The following is a 27,441-nucleotide window of genomic DNA, read 5'->3' on the forward strand; positions in this document are numbered from 1 at the left end:
GCCTTAAAAGGTAAAGAAATTCTGATATATGCTAAAACATGGATGAACCTTAAGGACATTATGGTAACTGACATAAGCTATTCACAAAAAAACAAATACCATGATTCCTCTTATACCAGGTACTTAGTCAAAATCATAGAAACAGTAGAATGGTGGTTGCCAGAGACTGGGTAGGGATGGGGAAGAGAGAATGAGGAATTACTGTTTAATGCATAAAGAGCTTCAGTATTAAAAGATGAAGATGAAGAAGGATGGTGATGATGACAGTACAACATTATGAATGTATTTAATATCAGTGAAATGTATACTTAAAATCATTAACTTGATTAAATCTGTTGTGTATTTCAACGGAATAAAAATTGGAAAAAAATACATATTTCCATGTCTCTATTATATTTTGTTACACACACATGTTCATCATCCTAATTTCACTATCAACATATTTGTAATTAATTTATGGCAAAACCTAGAGAATGTCTTATTCTTTTGTGAAAGCTGCTGTATAGATGTACATTAAATTACTTACCTAGCCTGACCAGGCGGTGGTGCAGTGGATAGAGCGTTGGACTGGGATGCGGAAGACCCAGGTTCGAGACCCCGAGGTCACCGGCTTGAGCGCAGGCTCCTCTGGTTTGAGCAAAAAGCCCACCAGCTTGAACCCAAGGTTGCTGGCTCCAGCAAGGGGTTACTCGGTCTGCTGAAGGCCCGCGGTCAAGGCACATATGAGAAAGCAATCAATGAACAACTAAGGTATTGCAAGGTGCAATGAAAAACTAGTGATTGATGCTTCTCATCTCTCTCCGTTCCTGTCTGTCTGTCCCTGTCTATCCCTCTCTTTGACTCACTCTGTCTCTGTAAAAAATAAATAATAAATAAATAAATTAAATTAAAAAAAAAATTACTTACCTAGCCATTAATCTGTTGATGGACATGTATTTTGTTTTAGGTCTTTTATTATTACACATAATATGACAACAAATAAGCCAGTGCATGTGTAAGACTGTTTGTGTATGTCAAAGGAAAGTAAACCATAATTTTCATATTTGGAAGTCCTTTAGTACTGGTTATAAACATACAAAATAATAAAGATAAATAAAAATCCACTTGATCTTATCCAGGGTCTATCTATATTCTATCTCCATTATCAGAAGAGTGATTTCCTAGTAGAGATCCAGACAGTAATATATGGTAAAGATGCAGAAAGACAAACGGAACACTGATGTTATAAAAAACTGTCACTAATAAAAAAAGAATAAGAAAGAGGGAAGATCATAACAACAGGATACACTCAAATCTTTAACTTATCATACCCCCAATGGGTACAATTTTTGCAGTCCTGGGATAATTCATCCCTCAGACATTAGCTATACAGTACTTAGCCCACTCAAATCACATTGTTTGTTCTGGGGTTGGGGATGTAGGCAAGAATGTATGGGGGACTTAAAAATTACAAACTGTGAATTATTTCAAAGGGATATTAATACATACCTAAACCTTGAATTACTTGTCACTTGCCAGGTTCCCTTGCCTACACTTTTCTGGTCACATAGATTATGCCCCCTGAAGTCTCATTCCTAGACAAGGACTCAAAGAGCTCTCAAATACAAGAAATGGATGATGTTCTATATCAAACCTTTTTTTTTTAAGCGAGACAGAGAGAGAGAGTGACAGACAGAAGGGAGAGAGATAAGAAACATAAAACTGTTGTGACACATTAGTTGTTCATTGATTGCTCTCTCATATGTATCTTGACCAGGGGGCTCCAGCTGAGCCAGTGACCCCTTGCTCAAGCCAACAATCTTGAGCTCCAGCCAGTGACCTTGGGCTTCAAGTCAGTGAGTGACCTTTGGACTCAAGCTTGCGATCATGGGTTCATGCCTGTCATCCAACATTCAAGTTAGTAAGCCCATGCTCAAGCCAGTGACCTTGGGGTTTCAAACCTGGGTCTTCAGAGTCCCAGGTCGACGCTCTATCCATTGTGCCACTGCCTGGTCAGGCTATATCAAACTTCTTTAGTTGGTCCAGATATCAGGTTATGCCATCTTAAAAACAGAGTCTTTGCCTTAATCTGCAGGTTAATAATGTCTTAGAAATCTAGCCAGTAACTCAGTTCCTCTTCAGCTAGTTCTATCCTACTGTTTATCAGTTTATCCCAGGGACTGAAATCCTATCCTTCAATAGCAGGCCTGGCCACTGAATGGGGCCACGAAAACAGGTTACCAGACCACATACACACTAGCTCTACCATAGATCTAGTTCAGCAGAGATCTTTTTTTTTTTTTTAACAGAGATAGAAAGAGAGTCAGAGAGAGGGATAGATAGGGACAGACAGACAGGAACGAAGAGAGATGAGAAGCATCAATCATCAGTTTTTTGTTATCACACCTTAGTTGTTCACTGATTGCTCTCTCATATGGCCCTTGACCGTGGGCCTTCAGAAGACCGAGTAACCCCTTACTCGAGCTAGCGACCTTGGGTTCAAGCTGGTGAGTTTTTGCTCAAACTAGACGAGCCCGCGCTCAAGCTGGAGACCCCGGGGTCTCGAAACTGGGTCTTCCGCATCCCAGTCCGATGCTCTATCCATTGCGCCATCGCCTGGTCACGCTCAGCAGAGATCTTTAAATGCTTACTGATTCTACACACACAGTCCCCTTGGTGGAACTGGATCAGCTTATTCCATCTACCCCAATTACTCCCCACCTAGGAAGTCTTTCTTCCATAAACAATAAGTGGAACTCTTCCCAGATCTCCTCAAACTAGAGGTCATGTCTAATTTTTAAGTGTTTGATTTATGGGGTCACACTTATTTTACCTTTTGAGAATCCGTGCCTAAGTGACACATATGGTATTACTGCCAAATATGCATAACCTGAATTTAATTATGAGCTAACTTAAATTGACTCAATCTACAGAATTCAAGGCATTAAAAAAGTTTTTTTTGCTCACGTAGCACTTTTATTTCTTCATTCATCACTCAGTTACTATATATTAGACACATCACCTTTGTATATAGCACAACACACAGCTTTCAAAGAACTTATAGTATTTAAAATGTATTTTTTATTTTTATTTTTTGAGGAGGAGAGATAACGAGACAGACTTCTGCATGAGCCCCTACCTGGATCCACCCAGCAACCCCTGTTTGTGGTCAACTCTTGGACCAACCGAGCTATCCTCAGTGCCCGGGGCTGACGCTTGAACCCATCCAGCCAGTAGCTGAAGGAAGGGAAGAGGAAAGGAGACGGTCGCTTTTCTGTATGCCCTGACCAGGAATTGAACCCAGGCTGTCCATAGACTGGGCCACATTCTATCTATTGAGCCAAGTGACCAGGGCCTAAAATGTATTTTTCTACATCCTAATACATTATTGTCAATTGGTGGTGGAGGAGAAACACTCATGCTTCCTCTCTTATAAACATTAGTGTAAGAAAGATTTCCATGGTCCACATGATTAGTAAGACAAACACTAGGGCAATGCATTCATTGCTGCAGCCAGTTCAAAGGAAACAAGAGGGGAAAAAATATTAATAAATATAACTTCCTAAAACAAAGCCTGTCCCAATATATTACATAATGATTTTTATAAATAATATGCATGGAAAGTTACAAAGATATACACCCTTCACTGCATCTTTGTTAAAATGTTACAATCTAATGCTAGAGTTTTGACTGATCTTGAGCACAAATGCTTTACTACAACTACATACTACTTAATTTGAATGTGTACCTGTACTTCCAGTAAATAGAAGTACAGAACTGCAGTACAGGAAAATTAACTATTCAAAATCACTCTATCCTAAAGCTCTGTATATAGGCTACACTTCAGTCTGAATGCACAATGACTTTTCTAGAAATTTTAAGAGACACAGATACACCAACTTTCTTTACCTTTTGTGCTTTGCCTAAATTTATTCATAAGCTATAAATATGAAAAAAAACCCTACCTTTCACAAATAATGTATATAAACATATCTAGGATAGCTTAAAGCAAAATCTTTATATTCATTATATAACTAAATAGAAACAGAAAAAAACCCATTTAATATACTATAGTATAGTATAGTACAGTATAGTATATTAAAAATACTTCTCATAGAAATTTAGTTTAAGACAAGTGTTGAAAAGGGTGCCATGGCCTGACCAGGCGGTGGCGCAGTGGATAGAGCGTTGGACTGGGATGTGGAGGACCCAGGTTCGAGACTCCAAGGTCGCCAGTTTGAGCGTGGGCTCATCTGGCTTGAGCAAAGCTCACCAGCTTGGACCCAAGGTCGCTGGCTCCAGCAAGGGGTTACTCGGTCTGCTGAAGGCCCACGGTCAAGGCACATTGCAGAAAGCAATCAATGAATAACTAAGGTGTCACAACAAAAAATGATTGATGCTTCTCATCTCTCTCCGTTCCTGTCTGTCTGTCCCTAAGAAAGAAAAGAAAAGAAAGGAAAAAAAAAGGGCTCTATAAAGGAAAAGATTATTTCCAGTGACTAGTAAGCAGAGAAAGTTTCACAGAACAAATAAGCTGTAAATTGGGACTTAATAGATTAGTATAATTAGTAAGCTTAGCATAAACAGAATTTAGGAACCAAGGATTCCAGAAAGAAAGAAAAAACAAAATGAACTAAGGTGGGGAAGTAGGAAAGCAAAACCCACCTACAGAAGGTCAAAGGTATGTATCTAACTGAATGAAAGGTTATGAGTAGGGAAACACAAAACATTAGGTTGTAAGGTAAGTCAGAACATTCCCCCCCTAACACTTAGTGCTATTTAAACAAGTTTTGGAAACGTCTACCTGGCAGTATTAAAAAGGATGAAAGAAAAAAAGAGAGACTAAAGGTAGAGAGACAGTAGAAGGAAAAGACATAAGAAGACACAGTGAAATTAAATTTCATCAGAAGTAAAAATCTCATCAGATATAGTACAGAGGGGAAGGAACTTTGGATGAGGAAATTCAATAGTGACGTTTAATTCGGGATTTCTGAAAGAATTATGATAGGTTTAAACAAAACTAAGAAAGTCAGAACTAAAACTCGACTGTGGAAGAAATTCTAAATGAAAACTTAAAGATACAATGGGCAATGCTATGTACTGTGCTGTGTAAAAGCAAATCAGTAAGACAAATGAAAACTTTCAAACATATAACATACCTTTGATTAACCAATTCCACTTTTAGGAATTTAAGGTAAAAAATATCGATGGCTCTAAGAAAAAAATTTATTTGGAAGATAGTTTATATCAGCATGGTTTAGATCAGTGAAGAATTTTTAATATAAATGTTCAATAACAGGGTATTAATCAGTTTGATACAGAATACTATGTACTCACTAAAAATTAGGTAAAATGTCTAAATAAAAATCATAAAATTCACAATCTTCTAAATACAAGAACCAACTAATTTAGAACATCTAGATTTTATAAATAAATTCACCTGCTAACCCATCTTCCTGGTTGTCCTGTATTTTTATATACTTCTGTTCAGCCTAGACAAATAAAACAGTTAAATAATGTTGAGAATGTAAGTGCTGAATCTCAGTTAACAGAACAAAAAGAAAAACCCTTAATAAAATACTAAAGCAGGGACTCAAGGATAGGTTGGGTTACAGATGCACTAATTTACATTACATCTAGTAATGAAACCCTGAACCAATATATTTTCTTTTCCTAAAGGCATTACACATACAACTGGCAAAATCTGAATGAAGTGTATAGATAAGGTCAGTATTATATCAACATTACTTTCCTGCTTTTTAATAATCATACTGTATACGAATGTCCTTGATTTAAAGGATATTGATACCAAAGCTTTAGAAGTAAACTAGTATCATGTCTGTAGTTTATTCTCAAATAGTTCAAAAATAAGAATAGGTATATAATATACACATAAGTGCCTGTGTATGAATACACACACAGAGAGAAATATGATAAAGCAAATGCAGTAAAGTGCTAACATTTGGACAGTCTACATTCTTGGAACTCTACTATGTCTGAAATTACTTCAAAATAAAAAAAAATTTAAACACCAGGAGAAAAAAAGTACTCATTCATTCATTCATTCAATAAATACATACTGAGAAGACAGACACTAGTACACAACAATAAAAAAATAAAACAAAAATCCCTGCCTTTTCCAATAAAAAAATGGGAAGAGGACACGAACAGACACTTCTTCCAGGAAGAAATACAAATGGCCAACAGATATATGAAAAGATGCATATCTTCTTTAGTTATTAGAGAAATGCAAATCAAAACTGCAATGAGATACCATCTCACACCTGTTAGATTAGCTATTATTAACAAGACAGGTAATAGCAAATGTGGGAGAGGCTGTGGAGAAAAAGGAACCCTCATATACTGTTAGTGGGAATGTAAAGTAGTACAACCTTTATGGAAGAAAGTATGGTGGTTCCTCAAAAAACTGAAAATAGAATTACTTTATGACCCAGCAATCCCTCTACTGGGTATATACCCCCAAAACTCAGAAACATTGATACGTAAAGACACATGTAGCCCCATGTTCATTGCAGCATTGTTCACAGTGGCCAGGACATGGAAACAACCAAAAAGCCCATCAATAGATGACTGGATAAAGAAGATTTGGCACATATACACTATGGAATACTACTCAGCCATAAGAAATGTTGACATCGGAACATTTACAGCAAAATGGTGGGATCTTGATAACATTATACGAAGTGAAATAAGTAAATCAGAAAAAAAACAGGAACTGCATTATTCCATACGTAGGTGGGACATAAAAGTGAAACTAAGAGACATTGATAAGAGTGTGGTGGTTACAGTGGGAGGGGGAGAAGGAGAGGGAGAGGGGGAGGAGGAGGGGCACAAAGAAAACTAGATAGAAGGTGACAGAGGACAATCTGACTTTGGGGGATGGGTATGCAACATAAGTGAACGACAAGATAACCTGGACTTGTTATCTTTGAATATATGTATCCTGATTTATTGATGTCGCCCCATTAAAAATAAAATTATTTAAAAAAAAAATTCCTGCCTTTTATGCAGCTTACTTTCTAGCAGGGGGAGATAGACAGTAAGTAAATAAAATGTATATTAGGTTATATGGTAATAGTGCTATGGAGAAAAAAGAACCTCTCTCTGAGAGAGACAGAGAAAGAGAGAAAGGGATTTAAGTATATAGGAGTAAGAATTTCCAATTTAAAATATTAAAATACCATCTTTAGGGGAGGCTTCAATGACAAGATGAAAGAGGGCCCTGAGACAGGAGTAAGTCTGATAGGTTTGAGCAATAGCATATGATGGTGGCTTAATTGTTTTTTTTTTTGTTTGTTTTTTTTTTCTTTCTGAAGCTGGAAATGGGGAGAGACAGTCAGACAGACTCCCGCATGCGCCCGACTGGGATCCACCCGGCACACCCACCAGGGGCGATGCTCTGCCCACCAGGGGGCGATGCTCTGCCCATCCTGGGCGTCGCTATGTTGCAACCAGAGCCACTCTAGCGCCTGAGGCAGAGGCCACAGAGCCATCCCCAGCTCCCGGGCCATCTTTGCTCCAATGGAGCCTTGGCTGCGGGAGGGGAAGAGAGAGACAGAGAGGAAGGAGAGGGGGAGAGATGGAGAAGCAGATGGGTGCCTCTCCTGTGTGCCCTGGCCAGGAATCGAACCCGGGACTTCTGCACGCCAGGCCAACGCTCTACCACTGAGCCAACCGGCCAGGGCCGGCTTAATTCAGTTTTGTAGTAAAAACATAACTGATACTATTTGCAAGTCAATTAGACAGGATTTGCTAATACTATAGACTGGATCAGGCTAAGAAATACAGAGTCGAAGATGACTATAATATTTATAGCCAGTCCTGCTGGTTGACTCCATGGATAGAGGGTTGGCCTGGTGTATGGACGTCCCACGTTAGACTCCCGGTCAGGGCACACAAGAGAAGTGACCATCTGCTTCTCTTTCCTGCCCTTTCCCCTTTCTCTCTTCTCCCTCTCCTCATTCTCTCCCTCGTCCCCTCCTGCAGCCAGTGGTTCAACTGGTACTAGTTTTGCCCGGGCACTGAGAATAGCTCGATTGGTCAGAGCACATCAGTCTCAGACACTAAAAACAGCTCAGTTAATTCCAGCATTGGCCCCAGATGAGGTTACTGGGTGGATCCCAGTCAATGCATATGCAGGAATGTCTCACTATCTTCCCACCTCTCACTTAAAAAAAGATTTATAGCTGAGTAGTCAGAGGGATGAAGTCGCCATATGTAAGAGAGGTGGCAGGGGAACAGAAAGCTTGGGAGTTTGGTTTTTAAAACAGCTTTGGCCCTTAAATATCTAAATCAAGATGCTCAACAACAATTGGATATAAGCCTGGAGTCTTTGCTGGAGATATAAATCTACGTGACATAAGCTTAGTTATGGTATTTAAAGTCACGAAATTAGGTGTGATCACCAAGACAGCAGTATGTATAGACAAGAGAAAATGATGTCTATTATTTGTTAATGCAATCATAGAGTTAGCATGAACATAATACTATAATGTTTGTTTAGAAATCATTAATTATTTGGGCAGAGACTTATAACAAATATGAGTTAGGATAACAGCAAAATAAGAATGGTTTAATAAGAAACAAAAATCTCTGAAATAACAGTATACCAGAAAGAAATACCAAAAATGAGATTTTCCCTAAGAGCTTAAAAATGGAAAACAATACTGCACATAACAAGTCCTTATACTACATATATTTGTTCTCATTTGACTGAGTAAATGAATAAACTATGAACAATATTAAAATAGCTATATAAAAGGTGTATCTGTCAAAACTTGGAATTGTTCAAAATGGAACCAGTTGTTGTAATGTTCAAGCAACTACCAAAACAGGTACTGAGGCATAACTCAAATCTGATCACTGACAATTATACCCCTCAATATTAAATACTAGCTTGGCATTTTGGCATTCTTAAAAGAAAGAGTTTAAGAGTCAGAATCTTTTACTGTTACAAATAATAATAAAACAAATAAGCCTGTGGCAAATAACTGTAGGGAAGTTACCACTTTGTATTTTTGCTCTGTACTGTGTTAAATGCATATAAGACCTATTTCATTAAGTTGTTGTGAGGATTAAGTGGCATAAAAAGCAGCATCACCTCAATGCAATGGTGTTGTTGCCAAGATCAAGAATAGGTCTGAGTCGGATGAAACTGTAAACAATATGAATTAACGATTATGAAAATATAAACTAAAGTCGAACTAACTCAAGTGTCCAGAATGTTACTATCCTCATCTGGTAAACAGTTTTTTCAATTTTTATACACCAAGGATGAACGTGTACTATTTACCTACTACATTCTATAGCACTGATTACACTGAAAATCAAATCTACTTCCAACCACAAAAGAAGCTAAGTACTTGGATGAACAAATTCCTTTTCATCAAGGAAAGCAAAATATTACAAGAACACAGCTGTAGACATGTAATAGCTAAATAAATTCTAAAAGAAAAAAAATAACCTGCTGAAAAGGTGATAAATTCTCTTGAGGGAAAAAAATAAAGGCTTCCTTAAAGGAGACAGCACTTACAGTATTAATCTGAATCTTGTAAGTGAAGAATTGGAGAACAAATTCAGTTAAGTAATCATGTAAGCAGTTTATCCTCTTACCATCAAGGAAATTTAGTCTTATTTCCAATTTTGTACCTATAACCTATGAATCCTCGAAAAAGCAATGTAATTTGCCTACAGTCTCAGAAAAATCTTATAGCAATAAGGGGAGCTAGAATCATCTTCAGCTTCTAAGTGCAAGACTCTTTCACTTTTCTCAAATATACATTTCTGTAAGAAATGCTGTACCACCAAATACTTATACGAAATTAAGAAGTTACATAAAGATTGATTACAATGCATGTCTTTTCTTCCACAATTTTTTTCGTTTAATTAAGAGTAGACGATAGAAGAAAGTTTAGAGAAAATACTAGAAATCATCTTTCCATTTTTTAAAAATTGTCCTGAAAAAGTAAAGGGCATGAAATTTCACTGAAGCTAATTAAAAATAGTGGCAAACAGAAAAAGTCCTATGTCAATGATCAGCTACAACATGTAGATCCTATGTGTGTCATAATTCAAATCAACAAACTGTATTTAAAAAGTGATAATATTTATGAAATGATCATAAACTTTACATTGGTTGTTTGGTAATATTAATAAAATATTGCTACCTTAGAACATGATAATGATATATACAGGGGTGATGTTAATAAAAAGAGAGAAAGTAAGGCCTTATCTTTTAGTAGTACATTCTAAAAGATTTACAGATGTTATGATGATGTCTAGGAGGACCTTCAAAAATAACATAGGAAGAAAAAAAGGGGTAGATGGATAAAATAAGATTTGCCATGACTTGGTAACTGTTATAGCTGGGTAAGGTTACATGAAGGGTTCAATATACTATTACACCTCCTATAAAAAGAGGCTGAAATACTCTATTATAAGAACTTTTATAGGCACTGGCCAGTTGGTCGGTGGATAGAAAATCAGCCCAGTGTGCAGATGTCCCAGGTTCAATCCCCAGTCAGGGCACACATGAGAAGCGACCATCTGTTTTTCTTCCCCTCCTTCTCTACTTCCCCTCTCACAGCTAGTGAACTGATTGGTTCAAGTGTTGACCTGGGTGCTGAGGATAGCTCAGATGGTCCAAATGTCGGTGCCAGACTGGGAGCTTTTGGGTGGATCCAGGCTGGGGAGCATGCGGGATACCCCCACCTCTCACATTAGAAAAAAAACAAAAACCTTTTATAAAACAGAATAAAAATTATAAACAGCAAATGACATCATAAAAGTAGTGTAGAACAGTATGAGCCTTAACTCCTTAACACAAACTATTGTCTCTACAAGGCTTAAAGTAAAACAACTCGTGTACTCAGAATACATAAAGATATCCCTCATGGTAAGAATACTTAAGAGATTTTCTAAACTTCTCAGTCATGTATGAATGAGAATATATTCAGAGACTGGCCTCAAATCCCAAATTAATACTAACAAAGTACACACAGAGGAGCTCACAAGAACTCAGAGTTGCATCTAAAAAGCAAGGAAGTCTAACCAGACCTCATTTCATGTTAATTATCTCTATGCCTTCAAATGGACTACCATTTATTTATAAGAGAAACATGGAGAACAAGAAAGACACTAAAACCAGGCCGTGGCTGGTTGGCTCAGCGGTAGTGTCAGCCCGGCGTGTGGAAGTCCTGGGTTCGATTCCTGGTCAGAGCACACAGGAGAAGCACCCGTCTGCTTCTCCACCCTTCCCCCTCTTCTTTCTGACTCTCTCTTCCCCTTCTGCAGCCAAGGCTCCATGGTAGCAAAGTTGGCCCCGGCGCTGAGGACAGCTCCATGGCCTTCGCCTCAGGCACTAGAATGGCTCCAGCTGCAATGGAGCAATGCCCCAGATGGGCAGAGCATCGCCCCCGGGTGGGCATGCTGGGTGGATCCCGGTTGGGCGCATGCGGGAGTCTGTCTGACTGCCTCCCCCCACTTCTAACTTCAGAAAAATACAAAAAAAAAAGGAGAGATACTAAAACCATTATTAATTTTTTGAATACTGCTAAGGCTATTTATGAAGCAAAGTTTCCAAGAATCTTTAGAATGTCACTAAAAGTATTAACAGTACTAAAATTAACAAACAGCTCATATTAAGCCACTGTATTTGGTAACTATTATAGAAACAAAAAAGACAAGCACAATACTTACTGGAGGCCGGCCAGGACGTCCCCGTTTTCTTTTTCCTTTGACCTCTGTTTCTTCAAGTTCACTGCCAGCATCAGAATGAGCAGTAGTTTCATTAGTTGAATCCCTAGAAAATGTGATATGTTATCTTAGTAACACATTAATTCATAAATACAATGCAGTTCTGTTACACTGCTTCCCATACCTTCTGTTATTTGGATGATAAGAAGCGGTTTATATTTCTACTTTAGCAAATACTCCCTATCTAATATCACATAACACTGTGTGAAATGAAGCACCCAAACAGAAAAATAAAGAGGAGGAAATGACTGCTACTATGCAAAATATAAATGTAAAATACAAGTGAAAAAGAAAAATTCTATAATATGAAAATACAAAGAATAGGGAAGAATTTTACTCATTTTCTAAATTCATAAAATTGGCATTCTGGTAAATGTTAAACAACTGGCTCTTCAAAAAATAAACTATTGATATTAGAAATATTACTAATATAAAGATACACTGCCTACAATTTACAAACAATAATACATAATATTCGTCATGTTAAATTCCATATAGCTTATTGAGTTGCATAAAATAATTTTGATAATTTTGCCAAACTCTTGTACTCATAGATAACTTAAGGTTGCAGGTGGTGAACAAATAGAGTTTTGACATGACAGAGGGATGACACCTTTGTTCACTTGAATGAATAGAATGGAAGTGAAATGACAAAGACATTTGTTGGACCTTAAATCATTGTTCAATGGTGTAAACAACTCCTTTGTTGAAATGGGACAATAATTCTAAAATACTGAAAGACTATTTCAATTATTTGTATTATTATGTATCAGGTAATAGTATAGACCAGTACAAATTTAATGTGCATTAACAATTTCTCCATCATCTTATTGAGTCTATAGATAGTTGACAAAACAATAAACTGAGCCCTGATTTACAATTATTTGCTGATTTTTTAATTTTTTTGTTGATTTAAGTTTATTGTGTTTACATAGATTCAAGTGTGCCACCAAATACATCCTCCCGCACCCCCGAATTCCCCTCAACATCCTTCTTACCCCCTCCCCCTAACACCCTCCCCGCTTTCCTCCAGGATTTGCTCTTCTGCTCTCTATAACGCTGTTATGTATATATAATTTCACCAAGCTCTTTCCCTTCTCTGATCTCATCCCCTTTCATTTTTATTTCTTGCCTGCCTTATGTCACTTAACATAATAGTTTCCAGGTCCATCCATGTTGTTGCAAAAGGGAGTATTTCCTTCTTTTTAATGGCCCCATAGTATTCCATGTGTATATGTGGTACAGCTTTTTAATCCACTCGTCCACTGAAGGACACTTGGGCTGTATCCAGATCATTATTGTAAACAATGCTGCCATAAACATGGGGGTGCATTTCTTCTTTTGAATCAGTGATTTGGTGTTCTTAGTATATATTCCTAAAAGTGGGATGGCTGGGTGAAAAGGCAATTCCATTTTTAATTTTTTGAGGAATCTCCATACCATTTTCCACAGTAGTTGCACCAGTCTGCATTCCCACCAGCAGTGCAGGAAGATTTCCTTTACTCCACATCCTCACCAGTACTTACTATGTTTTGTTTTGTTAATGTGTCCTTCTGACTGGTGTGAGGTGAGATCTCATTGTGGTTTTAATTTGCATTTCTCTAATGATTAGTGATGTTGAACATTTTTTCTTTTGCCTATTGGCCATCTGAATGTCCTTTTGAAGTGTCTTTTCATTTCTTTTGCCCATTTTTGATTCGATTATGTTCCATGATTTCTCTTATCAATGTTTTATAATTTTCTGAGTACAAGTCTTTAACCTCCTTAGTTAAATTTACAGATAGGTACTTTCTTTGTTGTTGTTGCAGTAATGAAGGGGATTGTTTTCTTAATTTCTCTTTCAGACAGCTCATTGTTGGTGTATAAAAATGCCACTGGTTTTTGAATATTAATTTTATATCCTGCCATCTTGCTGAATTTATTTATTAGGTCCAGTAGTTTTTTTACTGAAACTTTAGGGTTTTCTATGTACAATATCATATCATCAGCAAATAATGATAGTTTTACTTCTTTTTCAATTTGGATGCATTTCTAAAATCTTAAATCCACATTCCTCCTTACTAGATTCCCCACCCTACCCCTTGTTCTGCTTATAACAGGACCGTTAACATTTCTTACATTATTGGTTTGGTTGTAATAAATTTCTTGAGGTTTTTTTTTTTTTTTTTGTACGGAAAGCTTTTTATTTCTCCATTTTAAACGATAGCCTTGCTGGATAAAAAAGTCTTGGTTGTAGGATCTTGTTCTGCATTAAATTGAGTATTTCTTGCCATTCCCTTCTCGCCTCAAGTGTTTTTGTTGAGAAGTCAAATGTCATCCTTTTGGGGTCTTCTTTGTAGGTGATTGACTGCTTTTCTCTTGCAGCTTTTAGTATTCTTTCTTTATTTCTTAGCTTTGGTTTTTTAATTATGATGTGTCTTCGTGTAGGTTTATTTGGGTTCCTTTTTAATGGGATTCTCTGTGCTTCTTGAACTTGTGTGACTTTTTCCTGCATCAGTTTCAGGACATTTTCAGCTATGATTTCTTCAATCAGGTTCTCTATCTGTTGTTCTTTCTCTTCTCCTTCAGGAACCCGTATCATACAGATGTTGTTTCTCTTCCTATTGTAACAGAGCTCTCTTAGAGTTTTCTCAGACATTTTGATCCTCTTTTTCTTTTGCTGTTCTGCTTCCTTGCTTTTGCTTATCTTGTCCTCTAAATCACTGATTCGATCCTCTTTTTCATTCCGCTTGCTTTTCATTCCTTGTAGTGTAGTCTTCATTTCTGATATTGTGTTTATCACTTCTGTCTGATTCTTTTTTATGATTCCAATGTCCTTTTTGATGCCAGATATCTCATTATTTAGGTGCTCATGTTGTCTATCTATGGTTGCTCTAAGATCCTTGAGCATCCTCACAATCATTATTCTAAACTCTGCATCCGGCATCTTAGTTATTTCCATTTCATTCAATTCTTTTTCTGGGGATTCCTCTAGTTGATTCATTTGAATTGCACTTCCCTGTCTTCTCATTTTGTCTCTATATAGACTACTCCTTCAAATATGTTGTTTGTGTAGCTGAGTATAGGGTTGGTGTTGTCTGACTCCAGCTTTCAATTGTGTAATTTCTAAACCTTCCTGGGATGGCTTCAGCTGTTTGTAATCTGCTGTGGGCTACTTGTCTACTGCTACTGCTATTTTTGCTGTTTGTGATGTTTTCTATGCCTTAGCTGGGTCAGGTGTGAGGAGCCTTTCCTTAAGATACCACTGTATCTATGGTTGTTAGGTCTTGAGCTGATGCTCTGTATTTGGCCGCTGGATGTACCGGACCTGGAACTCACAGGCCAGAAACTGGAGAAGACCAGTGGAAGTCACCGCTTTTGACTGGCCCTCAGCAACCTTCTTGGAGCTACAGGTGATCCAGAATCATCTTCTCCTCATCCGACACCCAATTCTCCAAGTTGGCCATCTTGGGCTGCTCTCTTATTTGCTGATTTTTATAATCTAAGTATTCCCACCAAAGCCAATTTCAAACTATCAAAGCAATATCAACAGAATTGTGAAGTAATGAACAGTAGTGGCACACCACTAAAAACAAAAAAGTAGTATTTTGACTTATACAGATAGAACAGGTGTAAATAAAAACCTAGAGAGCAGAAAGTAGTATTTAAAATAATTATAAAGTGATGAATTTTAAGTATTATTGCTTCTATTTTCAATACTATTTACTTAATTTTAAGTTTGTCTGATTTAACTTTTTATAACAGCTATGGTATATTTAATTGGGGTCACACAATTCCTAGAAATTTAATATTCAGCTCTCCAGGTATCAGTACAAGCTGGGTAATAATCATGGGAAGAATGAGAGAATTACTATACTGAGGAAAATTCAGGAAGATTTGTTAGCTGATAGCACAGGAGGAAGATTAATATGATTCTAATTAAGACAGGGTAGTGGTCCTACTAAAAAGTTACAGATATAGGAACAAAAACTTCTTCACTAAATTCTACATAACTAACTATATATATATATTATCAATAGACTTGACCATTTGTAACTCAATATTTTCAACTGTCTGTGTAACATGCTTCTTTGAATGCTATTCAAGTTCCAAATACCACATGTATTGATAGAATTAAGTCCAATACTGACTTATTTCTAGCTCTCTACTCATAGCAATATCACTAATTAACCAATTTATTAAGTTAAGGCATACATGTGCTTTAAATTGTTATGAAATTTATTACTCTCACACCACTACCCTGTCTTAATTAGAATCACATTAATCTTCCTCCTGAGCTATCAGCTAACAAATCTTCCTGAATTGTCCTCAGTATAGTAATTCTCTCATTCTTCCCATGATTATTACCCATAATCACCACCCCTGAATTAATTTTATCTCCCTCCTTCTCCTAATTCCCTTGTTCAAGACATTCTATACACTGCTGCCAATAATATTTTTATATCGTTACCTTCCTTCTAGCAATTCTCCAAAGGTAATATAGTACCTAAAACTAGAAATAATACTGATTTAATTTAGGAGTCAACAAACACTTCCTTAAAGAACTATACTGTAAATACTTTAGGCCTGGGGGTCTTAAGATCTCTATCTCTACTAATCATCTCTGGCACTATAATAAAGAACAAATATATGGTGACGGAGGATGATCTGACTTTGGGTGATGGTCACACAATGCAATCAACAGTTCACATGCCATAGAGATGTACACCTGAAACCTATATACTCTTGTTGATCAATGTCACACCATTAAATTTAATTTCTAATTGAAAAAAAAATCTCCATCTCTACTCAACTCTGGCACTACAGCATGAATGCAGCCAGAGACAATCTATATAAATAAAAATGTAAATGTTCGTTTGTTCAAAATCTTAAATCTCTGAAAGTTCTTCACCTATTGCTTTAAAAATTTTGGCACGCTGTTGCATTCGAATATGCGCTCTTTTTTATATACCTACTATTATATAAATATAGATGTCACACCTGTGACAGGTAAAAACATGTTTTTTTAAAAACAGTGCCATCTGTTGGACATAAGAGCAACACACGCTACACTGAATATTTTACAATTCCATTTCAATGTTTCTGATTTACGATCCAATTACGTGCAATCAGACTTGAGGATGCACAGTTGCAAGTACGTGATCGTATTCTGCATCTTCAGATCTGCTTCGTTCCCAACAGAATAAACGCGACATGATGAGAGTGGCTGAAAGACGTCAACGAGAAACAGCAGATCAGCATCAAACATGACTGTGCTCAGCAATCATGCAATTACAATTGCCTTGCATTCTGATACAACCCCGCTGATAATTATAGTTAGAGCCGGCATGTTCTCATCGGCACTATGACTGAAGTGTGTCCTTATTGCAAGGCTCTGAAATTTAATAAAAAAACAAAAGGAATGTGTTGCGCCGCCGGAAAAATTAAACTGCCTCAACCTGGAAAACCACCAGAGCCATTAAAAACTTTGCTTCCTCGATATACTGCCGAATCAAAGCATTTCCTATCTAACATCAGGAAATAGAACTCATGCTTCCAAATGATGTCGTTCGGCGCAGAAATTCTAACAGCTCAATTCATGCCAACTTTCAAATTTAAAGGACAAATTTATCATAAATCCAGCTCCCTGCTTCCATTCCCAGATGGTCAATATAAATTCCTACGAATGTATTTCATTGCTGATGGCAATGATGAATTGAATGCATGCTGCGGAATTTCTACCGGCATAAAAAGGTCCATCATTTCCCAACAGCAAGAGCTTATTCACGAAAAAAAACAATATAGTGTGTTTGTTCAAAACAGCAATTGACATGATGCCATCGGATACACACAAGATTGTTATTCATGCTGACAAAACGGCTGCTGAAGAACATGTGTGAAGATTCAATGCTCCAACTATAGACGAAGTGGCAATTTTTATAGTCGGAGATCAATTCCAACCTAGAGATATTGTTCTTCATCGGAGAAACAATCAATTGACAAAACTTGCAGAAACTCATCGATGCTACGATGCCTTACAATATCCAATCATTTTTTGGGATGGTGCCAATGGATATCACTTCAACGGTAAGATAATGAATCCAGTAATGGCGAAGAAACAAATATGAAATGCAGCGCAATGAACTATTATTCATACCAATTAATGATTCGAGAGAATGAAGACAATCACATTTTGAAATGCTGTCAATTGTTTCACCAATACATAATAGATATGTATGCAAAAATCGAAACAGAACGTTTGATATTCATCTGTTTGAATCAGACCAAGCTTCACTCTGAAGAATACGTTCATTTGCGAGATGCAGTTGTAAATGACGGTAATACAACTAATGTTGGAAGACTAACAATTTTGCCATCTTCATATACAGGCAGTCCACATCATATGCATGAGTATGCTCAAGATACAACTGTGTATGTTTGTCACTACAGGAGTCCAGACCTATTCATTACATTCACATGCAATCCAGCTTGGGACAATACACAACAGCTCTTACTTCCTGGCCAATTGCTGGTGGATAGGCATGACATCACAGCATGTGTTTTCAGACAGAAGCTGAAATCGCTGATGGATTTCATGGTAAAACAAAGTGTTTGGGTTTGTAAAAAAATTAATGAGCAACGTCATAGAAGCAACAATCTTGACAGGACCTTTCAAAGGTGAAGATACTCATTCCTCGCATTCCTATGATTCCAATAGATATTTCATTTCAATTTAAGAGATTGCAGTTCCCTATCTGATTGGCGTTTGCAATCACCATCAACAAAGCTCAGGGCCAATCTTTAGAATTGTGCGCTTTAGATCTACACTCGGATTGCTTCTCACATGGACAATTATATGTTGCATGTTCTAGACTCGGCAAACCAGACAATCTCTATATCTGCACAGACAATGGAACAACAAAAAATACTGTATACCCACAAGCATTGTGAAATTAAACATATTAGAAACGTGCACTTTCTCTTTTCTTTCTTTTCCATTTAACCAGACTGAGCCACAGCAACGCGTGGCTGGGTACAGCTAGTAAATAAATATGAATGGATGTGGCTGTTGTCCAATAGCACTTAAAAACAGGCATCTGAGTCACTAGCAGTAGTTTATCAATCCTTAATCTAGATCTTACTAGTTTATACTTCAGAACAATAAATCATACGGCTTTTTTCTCCTCATTATAGTTCAGAATGTGTTTATCATATACCGTGTGACAGTTTATATAAAACATGCACAGAAACATTGTAAAAAAATTATTTTCCCAATATTACAGAAGAGGAAATGAAAGATATGAAAACCTGATAATCTTGTCCATAGTGACACACCTAGTAAGTTACAGAATCCACTTCTATATCAAGATAAACTTGAATTCTCTATCTCCATGTCAGGATGCTAGAATGTAAATACTATATTTTGTATTTCTCGTTCTGTAAACAAAATCCACTGGTGCTTTTGCAGCTTATAGAAACCATCTGCTTCTTCTCCCTATACTCCCCTCTCTCTCTTCTCCTCCCACAGCCATGGCTCGATTCGAGCACGTTAACCCTGGAAGATGAAGATGGCTCCATGGAGCCTAAGCCTCTGGCACTAAAAATAGCCTGGTTGCAAGCATAGGTCCCAGATGGAGGTTGCTGGGAGAATCCTGGTCAGGGTGCATACATGAGTCTGTCTCTCTGTCTCTCCTTCTCTCACTTAAATTTAAAAACCAACCAACAAACAAACAAACACCCTGAATAATTAGAAATGTTCCACACAGTACATAGGATTGCTGAAAGGTACTCCATAATATGAATAAAATTTATTTTACTATTTCTCTATCAATGAGCACTTAGATTGTGTCTAGTTCAGTACTATTACAAACAGAGCTGAAACAAGTGTCCTTGTACATTATTTCTTATTACATATCAACAAATACCTCTCCAGAACAAAGTAGACTGCTGGGTTTCAAAAGGTATGCAAATTCAAACTTTGATCAACTGTTCTACACATACCTGTAATAGCCAGTTCTCACATTTATAAGACTACTGGACAATGGAAGAATTGATCAAATCTTATAAAAATGAACGTTTTATCCCTAAATCTCCCAATTCTGTCTAACTCTCTCCATTTCCACTTTAATCATTTTAGTTCAGGTTGTCATCATCATTGGTCTGGATACTGCCACATCCTCCTCCTAATACTTCTTCTTGCTTCTATTGTTGCCTCTTCCAATTTAAATACTATACTGCACTAAGAGTGATTTTCTAAGTATATGTCTTATTAGGTTTCACCTACGCTTAAAACCATATATATAGTTGCTTCCTACTACTCCTAAAAATAAAAACTCAAATTCTTATTATGATCTAGCAGGTTCCTATATGATTTACCCACTCTCTATTCCCAACCCTGGAAAAATAAAAAAAAGAAAACATCTTTATTTCAGTCCCACAAACATACCATAATTCCTCCTTCCTCAAGGTCTTTACACATGCCATTCCTTCAGTCTGGTATTAATATACTGACCCCTTCTTCCACCAAACACTCTCTCTACTTTAGACAAAGGTGAACTAACTCATTTTAGAGTAAACTAAAGGAATGGGTGAAAATTCTCATAAAATCCTCTAATTTACCTTCTTAGCATGAAAGGCAGTTTGGAACAATATATCTGTAATTATAACAAGGACTAAGTCTATTTTATACGCTCTTTCTCCCTAAAATCTTGCATATTTCCTGGCATAACAGTATGTGGTGAAATATATACAGTAATTGATAATACTTGACAACGCTTACCAGTAAATAACACTGTGATGACAAATTTACTCATAATTACAGTATCTAAATAAGGCAAGAAATAATGAGGTCACTCACTAGTGACCTTTCTAGTGTCTACAGTACAAAAATCATTATTAAATTGAACATTAAAAATCGCTGAATCAAAACATTTGTTTGCTTTTCAATTCTTAGTGATTTAATTATAATAATTATCATTACAAATGATGAAATAAATTTATAAATACTAAGACATGTTTCCTTTCCTTACAATGCAGATACAGTATTGATGGATATATAGATTAAGCAAGATAATATATGCTGTTAATTCAACTGGTAATATTTTCAGAAAATTGTGTGCCTCAATAAATGCTTCTTAGGTTTCAACTTGACTAAAAGTGCCATCTCCAGCTGACAGACTGAAAACAAAGTTTATCTACCTCACAGATCACCAGTATCTAATCCTACAGTTCTATTACAGGTTTATATTTTTAAAGAAAAAAAATTCAGTTACTCACAAAAAAACAGGATGTTAAATACTATCATGTCAATATAACCTCTCTTTAAATACAATACCTACTTAAATACAACCTCTGTTTCATATTTAATCAAAGAAATATTTATTAAAGGCCTGCCTAATACCCAGATATCTGCTAGGAGATGACCATACACAAACAAGGTGCTCAGTTTAGGCAAAAACAATAAGAAAGGATTATAAAAACACTATGTTTTAAAAAAAAGCAAAGGCATTCAAGAACCACAGAAGGGAACCTACCCAAACTTTGAGGGGTTAAAAGAGCTTTGCTGGAGACATGATATATCAGCAAAGACCTAAAGGATGAGTGAGTCCACTAGGTAAAGGCATAGAGGCACACAGGCACTGCAGGCAGGGTTAAGATAAATATTAAGTACAAGGAAAAGAAAAAAAAATACTGTGTGGACACCTCCAAACTCAGTATTATGTGCAAGTTAAGGCCTAATAAAGAGGCTTGAAGTAAATAACGAGAAAAAACTTAATTGTACCTCCTGTAATTTGGGGAAATGGAGGACAAATATTGATGGTTTCTCAAGCAGGTAATGTAGTTTGGACAGCTTTTTTTGTCTTAGAGCTTTGGAGGAAAAATAGAAAGCTAAGAGACCAATGGGAAGCCAATTATTAGTCTCTTGGAAAAGAGGTATATAAATAACTGGAATTGGGATGGTGAACAAACAATATAATTTACAGATGATATATGATAAAACTGTACACCTGAAATCTATAATTTTATCAACAAATGTCACCCCAATAAATTCAGTTAAAAATAAAAATTTAAAAATTATCTTCTAAATTCAAAATGGAAAATAAGCTGGGATAATAAAAATGTATAAATAATTGTGCAAACTGCTGATCCTTTTCATTATATCTAAACTATTACCATGCCTGGCATGTGGTGACGCAGTGGATAGTGTCAACCTGAAATGCTGAGGTCACTGGTTTGAAACCCTGGGCTTGCCTGGTAAAGACACATATGACAAGCAAAAAGGAGGCAATGAACAACTACAGTGAAACAAGTATGAGTTGATACTTCTTGCCCTACCTCCCCCTGTAAAGTCAATAAAATCTTTAAACTGTTATCATATAGACATAGTATGTGGATATCTTGATGAAACCTATAAAAGAAAAATTATGTCATTACATTGATCACATTTCCCAGAAAATTAAAAAATTAGACCCAATTCTAGATTGATCCTACAACTCCAACAAATTTAATGAGATGTCGCCAGAAATGCCAAATAGTATGTCCTTCATATTCTGGCAACCAGAATGGCTCAACAATCTCAATCTCAGGGAACACAAGGGGGAAGTAGGAGGTATGTTAGAGAAACGGTGTGACACAGAATATAGGTCTACAAACATTTTCTGTAAATGGCCAAAATATAAATGGTTTACACATCCAAACCATTCTCTATCACGACTTGTACCACAAGAGCAATCATAAATAATCTATATAAAAAAGTGAAGGTTGCTCTGATCCACTTAACATTTTATTAGTAAAAACAGACAGCATGCAAGAATTGGCCCATGGATCCTAGCTTGCTGACCCCGATATAACATAGTAACATCTTTTTTGTTCAATACCATAGAACATACTGACATTACAATACCAATGGCCATGGATGGATATGGTAATTTATAGGTTAACAGTTCTTTAAATTCAAACATATTGCCTGACAACCAGAGAACATATTGGCTATATCTCATTAAAGAGAGCAATTTGATATAGAAAAATATTATGCACATTTTTAAAAAATAAGAAAACTACAATACTTACTGTAACACTGGTAACTCTGAAGTAATCATTGCTGAAGAGGTCTTTTCACAATGGAGCAAAAGAATCAAGTGCTGTACAACTCAAAACTTTAAAAATAACCTCCAAGGCAATCCTGTTAATAAAAAGAAAAGTATTTTTCCAGTTTTATTGAGGTATAATTGTAAAATAAAATTGTAAGATATTTAAAGAGTACAATGTGATTATTTGACACATATATACATCACGAAGGGCTTTCGTGAGTTAATTAACACAACCATCACCTCATATATTTACCTTTTGTCTTTGTGTGTTTGAGAAAACCTAAAGTTCTACTCTCTTGGCAAATATCAATTATACAATTAAGTGTTATCAACTATGGATCCTCAGACTTTATTCATCTACAACTAAGAGTTCATATATTTGCATCAACCTCTCCCTTCTTCCATCACCCCACAGTCCCTAGCAATTATTTTTCTACTAGATCTCTAAGAGTTCAACACTCCCTCCCCCCAAGACTCCACATACCATATGATAATTGACTTTCTCTGTGGCTTGTTTTATTTAGCATAATGACCTCTAGGTTCATCTGTCATCAAATGACAGTACTAAATGAAAGCCCTCGCTGGTTAGCTCAGTTGGTTAGAGCACTGTCCTGATATACCAAGGTTGAGTATTCCAGCCAGGTCAGGATACATATCAGTGTTTTTCCCCCTCTCTCTCTCTGCCTTCCCTCTTTCTCAAAATCAAAAACAAAACAAAACAAAAAAAACCAGAATGTTATTCACTGTATATTTGTGCACATACACGCTAGCAGGGGTCGGGAACCTATGGCTCGCGAACCAGATGTGGCTCTTTTGATGGCTGCATCTGGCTCACAGACAAATCTTTAATAAAAAAAGTAATAATAATGTTAAAAATATAAAATATTCTCGCCCTGGCCGGTTGGCTCAGTGGTAGAGTGTCGGCCTGGCGTGCAGGAGTCCCGGGCTGGATTCCCAGCCAGGGCACACAGGAGAAGCACCCATCTGCTTCTCCACCCCTCCCCCTCTCCTTCCTCTCTGTCTCTCTCTTCCCCTCCCGCAGCCAAGGCTCCATTAGAGCAAAGTTGGCCTGGGCGCTGAGGATGGCTCTGTGGCCTCTGCCTCAGGCACTAGAATGGCTCTGGTTGCAGCAGAACAACGCTCCAGATGGGCAGAGCATCGCCCCCTGGTGGGCACGCCGGGTGGATCCCGGTGGGGCGCATGTGGAGTCTGACAGCCTCCCCATTTCCAGCTTCAGAAAAATAAATAAATAAAATAAAATAAAATTAAATTAAATTAAAATATATATATAACATTCTCATGTATTAAAATCCATTCATTTCCTACCACTCATGTTCATGGTTGCAGGTGGCTGGAGCCAATCACAGCTGTCCTCCAGGACAACACCAAATTTTTATTGGATAATGCGTACAGTACACGGGTCGTTGTATGGCTCTCACAAAATTACATTTTTAAATATGTGGCGTTCATGGCTCTCAACCAAAAAGGTTACCGACCCCTGCACTAGTGCATGTGTATGAAGACATGCTTGTTCGCTCACACACACATTATCTTTACTCATTCATCTATTGACAGACACCTGGTTTATTTCCACTCCTTGGCAGTTTCTGAATAATGCTGGTATAAACATGAGAGTTCAGATATCTCTTTAGGATAATGATTTTGTTTCCTCTGAAAATATACCCAGATATGAGATTAGTGATATTAAGTACCTTTTCATGTACCCAATGGTCATTTGTATATCTTTTGTGGAAAAATGTCTACTTAGGTCATTTGAAAGGAAAAATTACACTGCTCACAAAAATTAGAGAATCAGGGAACATGCAAATACTCCAGTACTTTCAGCCTTTTGTATACTGGATTTTCACCAATAAAATAAAAGTTGATTTTGCATCTCATTTGCATAATCAAACAACTTTCTCTGACTTGTCATTTGCTTTTCTGATGTTCCTGTTTAATAAAAAAAATCAAATGCTTCTTCTTTTTTTTTTTTTTTGGTATTTTTGTATTTTTCCGAAGCTGGAAACGGGGAGAGAGAGTCAAACAGACTCCCGCATGCGCACCAGGGGCAATGCTCTGCCCATCAGGGGGCGATGCTCTGCCCCTCCCGGGCTTTGCTCTGTTAGCGACCAGAGCCACTCCAGCGCCTGGGGCAGAGGCCAAGGAGCCATCCCCAGCGCCCGGGCTTTCTTTGCTCCAATGGAGCCTCGGCTGTGGGAGGGGAAGAGAGAGACAGAGAGGAAGGAGAGGGGGAGGGGTGGAGAAGCAGATGGGCGCTTCTCCTGTGTGCCCTGGTCGGGAATCGAACCCGGGACTTCTGCATGCCAGGCCGATGCTCTACCACTGAGCCAACCAGCCAGGGCCAAATGCTTCTTTTTTTATCACTTCATATTCATTTTGAAATAACCCCTAATGTTTGTGAGTAGTATATTATAAAATTAATATCCCAACTATACAGAATACAATAAATGAATACTACCGGCAATCATACTCTTTGAAATTAACCTAAATGAACTAAAAACTTATGTCCACATCAAGATCTGTATGGCCTGACCAGGCAGTGGCGCAGTCGATAGAGCATCAGACTGGGATGTGGAGGACCCAAGTTCGAGACCCCGAGCTCACCAGCTTGAACGCAGGCTCATCTGCTTTGAGCAAAAAGCTCACCAGCTTGGACCCAAGGTTGCTGGCTTGAGCAAGGGGCTACTCGGTCTGCTGTAGCCCCACGGTCAAGGCACATATGAGAAAGCAATCAATGAACAACTAAAGTGCTGATGACTGATGTTTCTCATCTCTCTCCATTCCTGTCTGTCTGTCCCTATCTATCTCTATCTCGGTCTCTGGGGAAACAAAAAGAAAAAAAAATATCTGTATGAAAATGTTTACAACAACTGTATTCAAAATTGCCAGGTCGCAAAAGCAACCAAGTTGTCCTTCAGGAGGTAAATGAATAGATAAACTTAGGTGACTGCAGGCAATGGAATATTACTTGGCACTAAAAAGAAATGAGATACCAAGCCATAAGATATGGAAGAAGCTAAAAATGCTTATTACTAAGTAAAAGAAGCCAATCTGAAACGCTAAATATTGCATAATTCCAACTGCATGGCATTCTGGAAAAGGCCCAACTATGAAAACAGCAAAAGGATAAGGTCTTGTCAAGGTCTCAGGAGAAAGAGAGATAAATAGGTAAGCACAGAGGATTTTTAAGGCAGTTAAACTATTTTGTATGATATTACAATGGTGCATACAGATATATGACATATATCTATTAAAACCCATATAACATAAAATATCAAGAATAAACCCTATGTAAACTATGGCCTTTGTGTGATAATACATGTCAGTGTAAGTTCATTAACTGTAACAGCTATACCAAACTGGTGTGGGATGTTGATAGTGGAGAAGGCTGTACGTATGTGGGAACAAGGGGTATTGGGGTAAGAGGGTCCCTTCTACATTTGGTCAATTCTGCTGTGAAACTAAGACTGCTTTAAAAAATACAGTATATTAAAAAAAAAGTAGCAAAGCAAGCAGGACAAAACAGAGCATCTAAGATAAGCCATGGTACAATATCAAATGGAATAACATATGACTGGAATTCCAGAAAAAGAGAGAAAGTACAGTATAAATATGTGATGACATAACAGAGAAGACCTTTTCAAAAATAATTTTCCCTGGCTGTTTAGCTTAATGGACAGAATGTCTACCCAGTGTATGACGTCCCAGGTTCTATTCCTGGCCAGAGTACACAAGAGAAGCAATCACCTGCTTCTCTTTTCCTCCTCTCCTGCAGCAGTGGCTCCAGTGGTTTGCGCATTGGGCCCGGGGGCTAAGGATAGCTCAGGTGATCCAAGCATGTCAGCCTCAGGTGCTAAAAACACCTTGGTTGAGCCTGACCTGTGGTGGCGCAGTGGATAAAGCGTTGACCTGGAACACTGAGGTCACCGGTTCAAAACCCTGGGCTTGCCTGGTCAAGGCATATATGGGAGTTGATGCTTCCTGCTCCTCCCCCCCTTTTTCTCTCTTTCTTTCTCTCTCTCTCTCTCTCATTCTAACTCTCTCTCCTCTCTAAAATGAATAAATAAATAAAAATTAAAAAAAAATACGTTGGTTGATATGAGCACTGGCCCCAGCAGGGGGTTGCCAGGTGGATCCCGGCTGGGGCACATGCTGTTTCACTACTGCCCCCTCCTTTCACTTAAAATAATAATAATAATAATTTAAAGTATTAAAAAACATGAGCCCTGGCCAACAGCACAGTGTATAAAGCGTTGTCCTGGACCTTCAGGGTCACTGGCTCCAACCTGAGGGCACCAGTTTAAGCCCTGGTCAGGGCACATATGAGAAGCAATCAATGGCACAACTGAAGTGGAACCACGAACGGGTGCTTTTCTCTCTCTCACCCCCCCCCTTCCTATCTCTAAAACAAAACAAACAAAACCACAAATGAAAAGATAGAGTATTCACAAGTAGAATAAATACTCTAAAATATAAATATTGTTAAAAGCCAAAGTCAAAGAGAAAATTCAAAAGGAAGCTAAAGAGCCTGACCTGTGGTAGCGCAGTGGATAAAGCGTCAACCTGGAAATGCTGAGGTTGCCGGTTCAAAACCCTG

The 27,441-nt window shown here is 37.5% G+C and overlaps 1 protein-coding gene across 2 annotated transcripts in view; it reads right to left on the bottom strand.

The window, feature by feature from the left end:
- STAG1 (STAG1 cohesin complex component) overlaps nucleotides 1-27,441 on the bottom strand; it is a 475,156-nt gene that overhangs the window by 306,198 nt on the left and 141,517 nt on the right. For both annotated transcript variants that reach the window (XM_066352127.1, XM_066352126.1), the window contains exons 2-3: nucleotides 22,804-22,915; nucleotides 11,698-11,800 (exon numbers count right to left, since the gene is read on the bottom strand). In XM_066352127.1, coding sequence (XP_066208224.1) covers nucleotides 11,698-11,800; nucleotides 22,804-22,832 — 132 coding nt within the window. In that variant the 5' untranslated portion in view covers nucleotides 22,833-22,915. The remainder of the gene's footprint in view (nucleotides 1-11,697; nucleotides 11,801-22,803; nucleotides 22,916-27,441) is intronic.

Source organism: Saccopteryx leptura, chromosome 10 (assembly GCF_036850995.1).
Source record: "Saccopteryx leptura isolate mSacLep1 chromosome 10, mSacLep1_pri_phased_curated, whole genome shotgun sequence".
Lineage (NCBI taxonomy): Eukaryota > Metazoa > Chordata > Mammalia > Chiroptera > Emballonuridae > Saccopteryx > Saccopteryx leptura.